The sequence below is a fragment of the Mya arenaria genome, chromosome 2 (assembly GCF_026914265.1).
Source record: "Mya arenaria isolate MELC-2E11 chromosome 2, ASM2691426v1".
Classification (NCBI taxonomy): Eukaryota; Metazoa; Mollusca; class Bivalvia; order Myida; family Myidae; genus Mya; species Mya arenaria.
In genome coordinates this window covers 61,333,950-61,348,725 of record NC_069123.1, presented here as the reverse complement: position 1 = coordinate 61,348,725, position 14,776 = coordinate 61,333,950, and the positions used below count along the sequence as shown (strand labels likewise).

At 35.4% G+C, this 14,776-nt stretch overlaps 1 protein-coding gene across 8 annotated transcripts in view; it reads left to right on the top strand.

Moving 5' to 3' along the window:
- Positions 1-4,898, top strand: part of LOC128219190 (coiled-coil domain-containing protein 33-like) — a 43,081-nt gene extending 38,183 nt beyond the window's left edge. For all 8 annotated transcript variants that reach the window (XM_052927038.1, XM_052927032.1, XM_052927003.1 and 5 more), the window contains 4 exons: positions 755-831; positions 1,255-1,362; positions 1,841-1,960; positions 2,629-4,898. In XM_052927038.1, the coding sequence (XP_052782998.1) occupies positions 755-831; positions 1,255-1,362; positions 1,841-1,960; positions 2,629-2,688 (365 nt within the window). In that variant the 3' untranslated portion in view covers positions 2,689-4,898. The remainder of the gene's footprint in view (positions 1-754; positions 832-1,254; positions 1,363-1,840; positions 1,961-2,628) is intronic.
- The last annotated feature ends 9,878 nt before the right edge of the window (positions 4,899-14,776 follow it).

Genomic DNA, 14,776 nt, shown 5'->3' with positions numbered 1-14,776 from the left:
GGAGATAATATAGTTGCTGCTTTGTCCTTCTCTCCATTTGTTCCTTTCTTGACAATTTGAAGGATTTTGAAAAAAAAAATGCACAAGTATTTACCACATGTGTAGCCAAAATTTAGAGCATATGTTCCAACTACATGCCTTCAAGGACAAAGCCTCTTTCAGGGTCAAAGGTCAGACCAATAGTGTTTATGTCAGCTCGATATCTCTTCAAACAATGATAGAAATTTTAAATTAATTCACACAAATGTTCAAAATATCAGGCCAATATGCAGAGTGCATGTTCCAGATACATTCTTTTAAAAGTCAGTGCCATTGTTGGAGTCAAAAGATCGTATCAAAAGGCATTTTTTTGCCTGCTCCATAATAACTTTGTATAAATGTTTGCCACATCAAGGTGACATGAAAAGTGCATTTTTCAACATTGTGCCGTCAAGTAAATCCCACATGTAAAGACCTCAAGTCAGATAGCCTTTTATTGTGTCTTTTCCATTACTCTTGCTGACTTTGCCTTTGCTTATATCTAATCAATGTCTTTCACAGTATTTACTTGTTTAACAGAAGTGAGTAATGTTCTATTTTGTACTTTTGCTCTTTCTAAATATATTTTTGGAGCAAACTTGGTTTTCATTGATGGCTTTGGAACAAAATGGTTGCTCCTATCACAATCATATCTTTGAAAGCTTTTGCTTCATGATTTAAAAAGCATGTTGTTAACCTTGTAATCCTCTACATAAGATTAATACCTGTATTTCAGACAAAGCATCACAGGATGCCAATGAAGTCTTGCTACAGGAAAACAAGAGACTCCGAGAACAGATAGAGGAACTCAGGGTTAGTGTTCAAGTTTGCCCATTAGGGCCAACACTGTATATGTTTTTAAAATGAATAAATTTGAAAGTTGATCAAAATTTTTCCTATGCATAAGCCTAGCACTTGCAATTAAATCTTTCTTTTTTTCCTTTCATAATTTATAAAGATTCTAAATAACTGGATATTCCACAGTTTTCCATAAACAAACTAATGATTTAGGGGTGTTAACTTTGATATCTGTTTCCTTACTTTTTGTTTTGAACATGGAAGGAGTTTAATCTTGGATAAGTTGTGCACAGGTTATCTTAGGTTGTGACTTTGCACATTTAAATGATTCGATTGGTTTAAGATACTTACGGGATGAATATTGACCAATCAATTAACAATATGCTGCTTTAAGTCAATTTGCTGCTCATTATATAATGACTTTCTGTCTTCCCCCAGATCCAGTTACGCACGTCGGGCGGGAACCCGAATGACGATCTAGAGAAGATGGAGCTGTACCAGGCCTTGGAGAAGGCCGAGGGCAGAATTGCTGCGCTGGAGAACCAGGTAGGATCACTAAGATTTAAATTGCTGATTTATGGTCAATTTAGCTTAAAGTAGTTGCATTGGTGTTGTCTTTAATATGTCAAAACTATGAGTTACTAATTCGTAAAACAATTTCAAAATAAGTTAATAATATCAAGTTGAATATTTTAATATTGCTTCAAGATTGTAAGAACCATGTGTTTTCCCAATAACTTTGAAATTTATTTAATAATTAATAACATAACAAGTTCTGTCATTTCCATATGGAGGTGCAAATACCATAAAATTGCATCAGTCAAAGATTTATTGTTGCATTGTTTTTTTTTAATAAGATCATGTATATGTATTATCAAACATTCAAGTTCATAAGAACAGTTTAACCTATTTACACTTGAAAATAATAAATTGACTAATCCTTATGTCATTGAACTTACCCAGACATTCGATTAATATTTTAATCATGCCATAATCTCATTTAGCTTAATATTTATGAACACAGCTTGCGGAGAATGCACGTACCTGGGGTAAGGAGCGAGCTAGTCTCAATCTGAAACTGAATGAGGCGGAACATGGGTTTGGGCGATCCGCGGGCATGGTCCTGCACGACTACCCAGTCATTGTGAGTACACAAGCTGTCGTCACTTAAAGATTGTAGTAGTTTGTTCAGGAGTTAAAGCTGCACTCTCACAGTTTGATCACTTTGACAACTTTTTTTTTATTTTTTTGCCTTGGAACAAGCCGATTTTTGCTAAAATGCATGAAAACCAATTATATAAGACTGCTGACAGAAAGTAGAATGCAGATATATATATATATATATACTAAAGTTCAAAAATTGATGTTTTATGAATTTTTCTTAAACCGTAAAACATTAATTTTCGAATGTAAATATGAAAATCTGATCTTTTGTCAGCAGTCTTTTATCATTGGTTCGCCGATATTTACGCACAAATATGCTCATTCCAAGACAAAAAATAAGAAAGTTGTAAAAACGATATATCTGTGAGAGTGCAGCTTTAAACTGTAAAGTTGAATATCATATCATTGAAATTTTCCATATAATTATCATATAATCATTCCATTTGTATGTGTTTCCTCTATTCCAATGTAATTCAACTCGCTGCTGTGTGATGTCAAATATCAGCAAAGACTGCATTAATTGCAATTTGATATTGTTGAATGTGAAGTACATAATGGTTTCACTTCATTGTAGTGATATGTGATACACATAAACAAAACTACATGTTTGTTGATGAAAATACTTACAGTACAGCTTGACTATTACAGGGTGAGATAGGAGGAGGCAAGTCTTCAAGGCGCATGTCACCGCTTGTAAGCTTCCGATGATAGGCCACATTCTATCACAGACCATAAGTGCTTCACCGCTTCAGGCTCCCCATAGATCCATGAGTTTGTGATATACCGTGTTCTGACTCAATGGTCACTGATGTGCACATTTAGTTTTTCATCAGGCTTAATGCTAAAATGTGCATGACGATTGTTTGATTGGAAAAACTACAACAATGTTAGAATGTGTCATTACCTTCGTAGATATTTAAAATCACTTTAAATCCTCCAAGCCTTCTCCATCTTGTTTAGATAGTATATCAAAAATCAAAGTTAAGTATCAGGGTGGCTTTGTCTGCCCACTGTTTATATCAGTACACTTAAACCATAATATATCAATTTAAAGATATCTGAAAGGCATAATTTCAATACATTTAGAAAATAGCTGCTACACATGTACATTTACATGTAGCTTTCATATGCTTTTTAGTGGATTGGTGTTTGGTTTTCATTGGAATGTTACAATAATGGAATACATGGTTCTCCTGCTTGCTTCACAGATTTTAAAATCATTAAATACGTTAACTGTAATTTTATAGTGAAATAACATTTTGTTCATCAGTGCATTGTTCTCATACATGTATGGGTGCAGACGGCAACACATATGCTCGCATGTGCATAACATTCATTGAAAATATGGAAAATAAATCCATACCACAACTACTTTTATGCAACATTAATGAGGGATAAGACCTTGAGCTCTTACTGATGTATAAGATACGCCTCTAACATGGGTAATTTGATGTATATACTTTATTTTCAAACCCTTTGAAATATAGATTTGTCTTCATTTATGATTGTTCTTGAAGCTTTATCCAATTAAAAGTGTTTCTTACCTGGTGATGTATGTTAATATATGTTTAAACATATTTTGTAATCATAAGAATATGATAAATCATGATATATAAAAATAAATCATGTTATATAAAATAATTCTGTATATTCAAAAAGTTAAAGATTTTCGAAGCAATAAATATATGTGAATACATTTTTTGGTACTTGCATCTAAAAACACTTTGAAATTCCGCCAATCTAGACCTGCTACAAAAATCCCTCTGAATACTACCAAAATCCCCCTGAATTTTTCAGCCTTTCTGAACCAATCCCCCTGAATGGTCTTCAAAAATATGGCATGTTTTTTTATTCAACATGTATATGGAACATTGCACCATTGTATGTCATACTAATGTATGCATGATATAATGAAACAGGTTAATGCTAATAATTTAACTTACGGTAATTGCAGTATAATGAACACTTAAGAAGATTATATATGTATGAGGACGTATTTATAAGAAAGTTAATATTGCTGAATCTTGCTTCTTTGTCATTCATATTGTAGGAAGAACTTTTAGCGAACTTCATTGTTATAAATGAGTTATATGATCATAAAACTTCTTGAGCCTCTTCTAATGTCACTTCTTAACATGAGTCAATTTCCTAAAATTTTCATATTCAAATTAAAAGAAAAGTAGAAGTGTTTTTATCATTAATGTATAAAATGTTTGACAAAAATCCTTGAAAATAAAGTGTTTCAGACATTACCAAGATATTCATCAAATGATTAGAGAATTACAGGTACTTTACCTAGGAAAGCCACATAGAAAATTACCTACTTAAGACGTTTTATGAATACTGGCCCTAATTTATTTAGATTTGCAAAAGAGTCAGTTTACATGTCTATTTCTATTGAAAAATAAGCCTTTACATTGAAGTATTGTTATGTCATTTTTAATCCATTGATCATATTAAACAGCAGTAAAAACTTGACCTTCTTTCACCTTTAATGTTTATTTTGAGTGGAAACATAATGTAACATATTTTTCCTTACAAATCAATGTTTTGTTACAAAAATAAAGTTAAACATCTATCAAAATAGTCAGTATGGATGAGACTTGAAAATTCCTTTGTGTAACCATTAAAAGTCAAGCGTTTTCATTTCCTTCTTTTGCAAAATTCCGCAATAATTGATTGCCTTGTTAATGTGATTTTTTTTCAAATGCCCCTTACTAATAATTGTTGTTTTATAGCTGTTCATTTTTGTGTCAGAAATTATGAAAATAACTTGCAATATTTGTGTACAATGTAGTTCTAGCTTATTGATGTAAATAGTGATTCATTTGTTGCTGTAAACCCACTGTTATTGTTTCTTTAATGTTTATGCTGTTATGACTGTGGTATAATTATATCAATAAATTATGAAGAAATAGGAGGAGGATTTTTTTTTATGGAAAATGTTTAAATGAAGGGGTTTGATTTGTGTCTGAAACAAACCTCAGTAAGCCCACTCCAATGTGTAACCGAAGATAAGTTCTGGACTTAATTAACAGCACCAGTCAGATGTAGTTGGTTAACATATACAAAAGTAGTAAAGAAAGTATGTTCTATTTAAAAAAAAAAAGAATATCTTAATATTCATTTTAAGAGTATTGCTTTATATTTTGTTCTTTGGCGGATTTTCAGGGAATAAGTTTTTTCAAGGACATATTTAAGGTTATTAATTTCCTCGAAACAACCATTTTTAGCTCGACCAATCGAAGAATAGGTGGGCTATACTACTCGCCCCGACGTCCGGTTCAAGTGTTAGGGCAAGTTGGGATTTTCACTTATAAGTCCAATACCCTACATTCAATTGACTTAATACTTCACACAGTTGTTCAGGGCCATCACATGATGAGGTTAGATAACTCCATATTATTCTTTACACAGATTATGGCCCCTGATTGACTATGAAACTTAGGTTAAAGTTTTAGGGCAAGTTGGAATATTTATTAATAACTTCTATATCCTTTGTTCAATTGACTTAATACTTCACACAGTTGTTCAGGACCATCACACAATGAGGTTACATAACTCCATATTATCCTAAGTACAAGTTATGGCCCCTGATTGACTTAGGTTAAAGTCTTAGTGCAGGTTAAAGTTTTAGGGCAAGTTGGGATTTTCACTTAAAACTCCAATACCATTCATTCAATTGACTAAATACTTCACACAGATGTTCAGAGCCATCACATAATGAGGTTAGATAACTCCATATTATATTTTATACAAATTATGGCCCCTGATTGACTATGGAATTTAGGTTTAAGTTTTAGGACAGGTTGGGATATTGTTTAATAACTTCTATTCCCTTCATTCAATTGACTTAATACTTCACACAATTGTTTAGGACCATCACCCAATGAAGTTACATAACTCCATATCCTTAATACAAGTTATGGCCCCTGATTGACTTAGGTTAAAGTTTTAGGCAAGTAAAGATAAGGGCAAGTTGGGATTTTAATAAAAAACTTCTATATCGTTCATTAAATGCACTTAATAAAATTCAAAATTATTTACGACCATCTTACAACGAGAAACATAACTCCGTTTTAAGCCTAAATACAAATTATGGAAATTTTGATTTATTTTTATTCATTTTTATTTCCTTTGAAAGGCATATTTGTTTAATCTTAACCACATTTTCATAATGGGAAATTAAGTTATTTGAATGACTTGTGTCATTGTTTGGACAGGCTGGTGGGAGGGCAGCATCAAAGTCACCTTATATATCGAATAATTTTAGTTAGGTTTGACATAAAGAGACCAAACTTGGTATTATTTCATCGTTATTGTATTCTAAGATAAAGCGGCGTAGTCGAGCGCGCTGTCTTACGACGGCTCTTGTTAATGGATGATTCTACAACAAACAAAACTAAAGATGTCTTTCTGCGTCAGTGCATCGTTTTTATTAAATGTTTGCATATATGACAACCTCTGGTCCTCAGATCTTAGATATAATTGTGATAAAATGATAATTGAAAAGAAAACAGTCAGCATGACCATTTCATAGCATTTCATGACAAAATGTTCAACAATTCATCAGTTTTATATATAAAAAGCAGGTAAAAATCAAAGCTTGTCTACAACTTCACTCTGAGTTTTTGCAGTTAAATAGTTAATTGAGACCGATATGTTTATATGAATTATTTCGTGGTAGTTTCCTACGCAACAACCGCCAAAATGTTGCATTAATAAATTTCAACATGCTCATTATCGTTGATGAATTAATTCATGGGAAGAATGTAATTGCTATCAGTCAATTTATCTGTGAATAATGTAAACACCTTAGAACATCACACCCATCGTCGCCTCGTGTATATTGTTCTGAACTTCCCATTCACACTTTCGATAAAGTCGGTCCATCTGATCCACAAAGAAATAGAGTATAGTCATGTAAAACCTTATTTTTCGCAAAATTGCTGATATAATAAGTATAAGGCGACGCCTTGCATTTTCTCCAGATTAATCTTGATTTGAACGACGAAACCCTACATGTCCTGCATGACCCCGCCCGAAAGTAGGGGCTGCTAGTCTAGCAGCCCATACTTTTGGACGGAAGATGCCAATGGACGAAGCTAGTCCAGATCTTAAACGACATGGAACAAATCTGTGAGGCTATCTCATAGATGACAATGATTGCCAGCAAGATTCTTCAACAAAATTTGTGAAACATCCAGATCATTTCTCTCAATCGTTCTGAGCATGCCAACCATATGTTTATCTTGTCATTTTGTGGTAAATATTTGTCGAATTATGTACTGTAAACAACATGTTTTTATTCCAGATGTTCAGTTGTCTCTGCAATATATCAATGACAACACTATTTGTAAGAATTACGTCAACGGATACGAGTGTAGGAATTTGGACGCAAACTACCTCGCTGTTCGATCTTTAGATGTTGCTACCTTCAAAGGGTAATTATAACGAGGAATGGTTATGCGGGATATAGATCGATGCGTTTTAAATGTTTAAAACAAGTACTTGGAAACGCATGGTTTATTAATTGAAAAATATCACTGATATTGCAAAAGTCACATACATACTTACGCGTCTCAAACCATAATACAGTCACCTCTTTGGTCAGACTTGAACTAGAACGGATAAAAGTCACGATCAGCATTGCCAGATGCGCAACGCTTTGAAACCGGTGGGCCAGTGCTTTTAAACAACCCCAATTCACCGATAACTGGTGCACACATACAGTAGGAGTCACCCCCGTTCTAAATTATGTTCTTTAACCACCTAAAAAATGAGTGTTGACCAATGCCTATTTTCGACTCACTAACAAGGCCATCGATCACCCAGGTGATCTAGAATTTCTTACCATGATTTTTGTATTTCATATCAGGGAGTGTACTTCAAAGCAGCGTTAACGTCATTAGACCGTCTTAGTAACCAACGTAATGATAACGAGGTGACGGCTAAACGCATCGGTGATCTGGGATTAAGTATAAATAGAGATATAAGGTTAAGGCTTTATAAACAGTTTGGGACACCGTTAAGAACGAACGTACGTAACGGAGTGATATCGAAACTTGCAAAAAAGCTGTGAACGATATAGAGATAAAGACATTTTGCAAAGAATTTGATCATACGTGAGTGTAATAGTTAAGGTATTGACATACATTAAGTAAACATTCTTAGAACAAGATTACTATGGAGAAGATTTCAGTTATTCTGACATTATTGATGGCAGCCACGTTGCTCCCATATAATGAGGCGTCCACGTTGGCGAGACCAAAACCTGTGATGGTAAACTGCCTGTCCCAGGAGCACAACCCAAACTTCCAGCAGCGCGTCCGGTACCGGCCCAACGCCGAGGACTACACTACCATTTGGCTCTTTAAAGGAGAGGAGCTCCACATACAATTCACCCTGCCCAACGCCACCACCGTCGATGTGCTTGACGTAAGGTACTCAAATGACGGCGGCTTTGACTTCGTCACCATCGACGTTGACGGCACACTCGTCGGCGACTTCAAAAGTCATTCGAATCACGATTGGGGAAAACTGTGGAACGATTTCCATTCGTCGGGGCCTTTGGGTGCACCACAGCTCCTCGCCGCTGGTAACCACCGTCTCACGCTGAAGGTCGTGGACTCGGACTACTACGGCATTGAAATCGACTACATCCGGCTAAACGTGCACGGACCAAAGCTGGGAGATTTGCAAAGTGAACATTTCATGTGCACGCACAATCCTGGAAAGTATGACCATGTGGACACGGATAAATATAGTGAACAACAGAAGAACATATCTCTGCAATTGTGAGGAAATGCAGTGCTGTTTTGGAATGCGTGCTTGCCGATGAGATTGTGTGGTTTTGACTAGTTTCTTTCCTTGCTAGATATAAAACACTTTGCGCTGTTTTAACGTCTGATTTTGGTTTACTAATAATTTATGCTTATCGTACACTTGTGTAATATTGTAGCTTGATCTTTGAATTCCGAATGCCTTTATTATGTTTCTGACTACAAAAAAATACCGAAACTCTTTGGTAAGCACTCGTATGAGCAATGTTTGAAAGGGACGTTTAAATATGATTTATTTGAGATTATTGATGATTTATGTGAAGACATGTAACGACATATGGGGACATGTTTTATGAAACGACATGTTTTATGTTACGTTTTGTTTTATGTGCTGGCATGTTTTAGGTGACGACATGATACAAATGTATAAAATGTAATGCCGGAAATGTAAATAAATCAGTAAAAAATTACCTTTGTTAGCCTTATTTAAAGTAAATATACTATCATCATTATTATTTTATTATCATTATTATTATTATTTTATTATTATTTTTATTATTATTATCATTATTATTATTATTATGTTGTTGTTGTTGTTGATGATGTTGCTGTTCCTCCCAAAAACGTCATCGTCATTATCAGCAGCACCAGCAGCATCTACAACTGAAACAGGAGCAGCAACGCACAATTGATATAACGTAATAAGTTCAACTTGACACTATTCAAATAATTATTATAACATGTATATATTTTATTATTCATTTATTACATACTGATGATTAAAAAGTGTTTTAGCAATTCAGCGGTAATTTGATTAGACCGTTACGAATATGCTCATTCATGGTTTAAATACTAGCAGCAAGTGCACATTTTGACTCCTATCTTTCATCCTTTCAAAATCTTTTTTCAATTGTTTCGATAATAATCATAACTTACTTATAAGTGAAAAGTGTGTTAAAACCGTTTATTATTAAAAACAAACAAACACAATATGAATCAAAGTATAGAAAATGGCAATGCTTTTAAACTCCATGAAAATTTGAACTGGTTTTACAGATCATTTACGTTAAGTAATATCGTTTCAACAAATGTAGCTGGTTTTATTAATTAATTGAAAGAAGGAAATGATACATAAAATATATATTAACTTATATACAATGGGTCTTTTATCAATAAATTCACCTCCACGACAAAAGAACTAGGTCTGCGAAGAGACATTTATATTGGAAACAAAGAGGAAAGTGAAATCAAAGACGACACGCTCAAACTCTCGAATAAAAGCATTGTAATTTTATTATTCAATATACTTCTTTAAGCTGTTAATAATGTTAGTTTTAAACACTCACTGCCAAGATTTAACTTCAGAGTACAAAGGCCAGTATAGTGTAGCCAGGTCAATTCGTCGGAAACTATACATGGACCTTAATAGTTGCAGTGATACTGTGCGCATTATGATGCCGTCTAAGTCGTTATAAGTATTTGAGCCAATGCGAGTTGCCGTAGTAACATTATTCTCAGATAATTAGCACCTTTCGTATGATCACTAGACAGAAAAAAGTTGGAAATTCGCGACATAAAACTACAATAAGTAGTTCGTTGAACTCCATTTTTTCACAGTTGATCGACTTCACTTTAAGCATAGCAAGTGTTTTTGTGTGCAAACGAATCAGTGAGGATTAACAGAAGAGTCTTGTTATGAAACTGATTCTTCAATAGAGACAATAAAGAGAATGTTTGTCCAGCAGCAGCAGCAACAACAGCAGCAGCAACAACACCAGTCGCCGATCCCGGTGTGTAAGTTGAAATATTTCACGCCGGACGTCGGGAAGACGCACCTCCGTCACGACGACAGCAACGAGGGCGACGCGGGAGCCACAGCCCGGAAATCCGATTCTCCCAAGAAGAAGCTCACAAAATCTTTTCTCGAACCCAACGAGAGCGCGTTCATTAACATACGGAGTCGGTTAAGCACACTGTCGCTGAATACGGCGTACAAGAAAGGGAGCGATTACCAGACGCTATCGCCACCCATGAGTGACAGACGGGCACCTCCAAGAAGGATTAGTTCCATCAGCTCCAAGGATGCGTACGACAGAAACGGGGGTACGGGAAGACCGCGGCACAACTCGAGGAGCAGTTTCATGAGCGACGATAAAGAATATAGACAGGCTAGGCAGCCTCTTAATCCAATTCTGCACCGTTCAAGAGCTAGTGAAACTGCCGCGCTAAATAAACTGAATGGAAATATCTTAACAGCAACACAAAATCCAGAATTTTACACACGACAAATCAAAACAATAGGAGAAAATAATGACAGGGATAGTTACCGAAGTTCCTCTCCAAGAAGTGTGAAAAGTGTTGACTCTTCTGGGAAAGTCCACATGGGACTTATAGAAAGCCTTGATCTAAACGAAAATTTAAATGATTTAGATAAGATCAAAGAACGATACTCAAAGAACGAATTTATGAACTCATTGAGCCTATATAGACAGAGAGGCCATGACCGCTGTTGGAATGCGAGCGGAATGTCTCAGCACATCCCCCGAGGGACAACCCTGTCCTCACCAGAGCTTTTTCGGTCATCCTCCAAGATCTCCTGGGAGAGTGGATATGCCAACAACGGCGTCGTGTCGCCGAGGGCCTCTCTCCCGTCGTTCCCGATGACGTCCAAATGGGAACCACAAAAAAGTCACGTGCATAATCAGTTACACGCGAAATCCAAACCTGACTCTGCAGTCTCTGGTAAATTTAGCTCGATGTCAAGCCGGAAGAAAAGTGTTGCCTTTCATTCTAAGCATCAAGAGATATCTGAAGATGAATTGCAGTCTAATCCCATACCGTCTCCTTTCAAAGAAAACAAGGGACTCAAATCAATTTTAAAACGTGCAAACAGTGAACTCGGCAGCTCAGCAATTTACACCAAGACGCAAAACGGAGGAGATGAAAATTTCCCAAAAGAAAATTTTCACTGGAAATACCAGTTGCCAAAACTTGACTCGCCAGTGAATTCACTGAGGAAGCCGAACTCGCCGTTTAAAAAGGCCTTATATCAGTATGGAACGGGAATAAGCAGCGAATTTGAGCAGGTCATTTCAAAGTATGGAAACTGCAGACAAAACAGCATGACAAGGGATAGTTTTTCAAGAGAGAACAATAGTTATAATGCTCGGGAAGCTGCAGCTCCCTTGTAGCGTGAACTGTTGATGACGATGAGCGTGTTATGCTTAAGTCATATACATCTTCTGTTATATGATAATTATATAGGTATATGACATGTCACAGGCGCTAGTCACGTAATCAAATATTTTACGGCCTATATATGTATATTAAGATATATCTTATGATAGTATATAGCCCATATAGAACATTAAAAAAGTTTGTTTCAAGCACCTGTGTGACATATATATAGATTTCTATTAATTTGTCATTATGAAATTAAATGTGATGTTCGGTAACTCTGATAGTTTTCCATTATTTTGACGAGCACGAAACAATGTACAGGCATGCGCAATACTTCCTGGTTTAAGTGCCCCAGCTATTAACGTTCTAGGTGTTAAAATCTTAAAAGCTAGTGTCTTAACGTCCGGACGGAGATATGTTATTAATATGGTTCCGGGACCCATCTTATGAAAAATCTTCGATTTAACTTGAAATCATTAACTATATTTTAGTACTAGTATCATATTTTCGTTGTTTGAGAACTTGACGGGGCTTAAGGTAGAATTCAAGATAAACGCACAATTACAAATAAGATATTTAATGTCACGCCTAAGTTGAGAGCCTTTAATGAAATGAGCCCATAACCCGGGCAATATTTAAAAAAAAAAAAACCCTAAAGAAATCACAGTTTGGGCCCTCTGGACCCAGCACAGCCAACACAAAATAATTCGGGTATAAGTATAAGTCTAATTAATGACAAGGCTTCCAAGTTTTACTTAAAATGTTGCAAAATCGCTTTTGTCACAGTTGTGCAGATATATTGTTTTACTAATCTTTAATTGTTTCCGGATTTTGTGGATAAAATCAGTGCAGGCAACTCAAACACTCGACAAGTTTTGGAAAGGAAATCAAATATGATGACGAGTATATCACTTGCTTGTGTAACGTTCCGCTGTAGGCAGAAGTGCGTTCATAGTATGTTGATGTACTTGGTTGGTAATATGCAAGTTGGCTTAACTAGTTCTCCGTGTGGAGGTTCAGGGCATATATATATATAAGACCAGTCGACCCATTCAGGGTTGAGCGTGCTTTTCTCTGAAGGGATCTGTTGGCCTTGTTGATCTCGCACGTTACACTTGTCTTGTAATTCAATATTTCAAAAGTTTGTTTAATTTGCTCCGATACATGCACAACATAAATGTACGTGCTTATTGTCATGTTTACAAAGGGGTAAACCTGCGTCCTGTGTGGCGTTTAAACTAACAAACGCCAGATCACTAGCCATTCTTATGCACGATTCACTCATCCCTTTATTAACCATTTTGACCGATCCAGGCACCCGGGCTGTCCTTTACACCAGGCTTTAGGGTTTACAGTCATTTCGTACCCTAGTTATTTCGTACCCGTCGATTTTAGGATGGACTTTCGTACCCGACCTAAAGTTATTTCGTAATCGATATTTTATTTATCATAGGTTTAGGAAATGACAATGGTACAAAATGACTAGTTCCTGACTTTACTAGTTGAATCTGGAATGAAATGTGCGTGCAGTGCAGTACCGTCGACCCCATGCCACCGGAAAAGCACGGTAACATATCGACTTATCGACGTTAGTTCTAACGGAAACTGGTCAAATAGCCCCCAAGTCAAATAGCCCCAATTTTGTCAAATAGCACCCACTCTTTTGGGCAAATAGCCCCAACTTGGAAAAAAATGGTCAAAACGCCCCCCAATTTGGTCAAAACGCCCCCATTTTGATCAACTAGCCCTCACTCCTTTTTTATTTAAAATTATATTTGAATGTAAGTTGTAATATTTTTAAGATGTTTGAATGTATATCTGACGGTAAGTTGTAATATTTTTAAGATATTTGTATTTATATTTGAAGGTAAGTTGTAATATTTTTAAGATATATTGCATTTCCATAATTGCTAATCAAACGATAACATGTGTTGATAATAAAAATGTTTTAAAATCTAAAAAATAATTTGCACATATTAAAGACTTATTAATTACAAAAGATAGGGCATCTTAATTATCACATTGTTATTCGAATGTTTTTGGTATGTGACATGTTAAATGGTGACTACTAGTGCAAAACGGCAAGAAACTCTTAAATGTTGTTAAATGTGAAAAAAATAATAATAACAAGCTTCATCATACTCATGGCGTTTCTAAAGTAGCACGTTTTATTGTTTTCAAGCGAAATATATTAGATGAGTATTGATCTTGGAGCCAGCACGACCAGGGGACTAATGCCTTCGTGCGCTAACTACTTTCTCTGTCGTTCCTCCCGGCCTCTCACATAAGAGTCATGTTTATGGCACTAAGGGACCTCAATTCCGCCGACCACCTTAAGCCGCTACTGGACTACATAATAATGTAATAGTATATTATTTATAAGTAATATTTTAAAATATTTGTTTTTCTTACCTGGTAAAATTGTCAGATTTATTTATATACAAATAACGTTAATTGCACTTCATTTTGTAAAGATAAAGGTTTAAAAAGGTTTTGGAATAACATAAATATGCATACATACATATATATATATATATATAAAGTAGGGGCGTTTTTGGGGGGCTATTTGACCAATTTTAAAATGTGAGTGGGGGCTATATGACCAAAATGGGTGCTATTTGACTTGAGGGTTATTTGACTAGGAAGCGTTCTAACACACAGACACTAGAAATGTAATACCTTCGACTTGAATAAAGCGCGCACACACAACACAACAACATCAAGCCGCTATTACTCTATTGCCAAGGGAAACTATTCAGTCTATTATCATGACATGTCAACATTTAGTGTACTCTATTCTTAATCGATTAGAAAAAAAGTTGCCAATCAAGCTA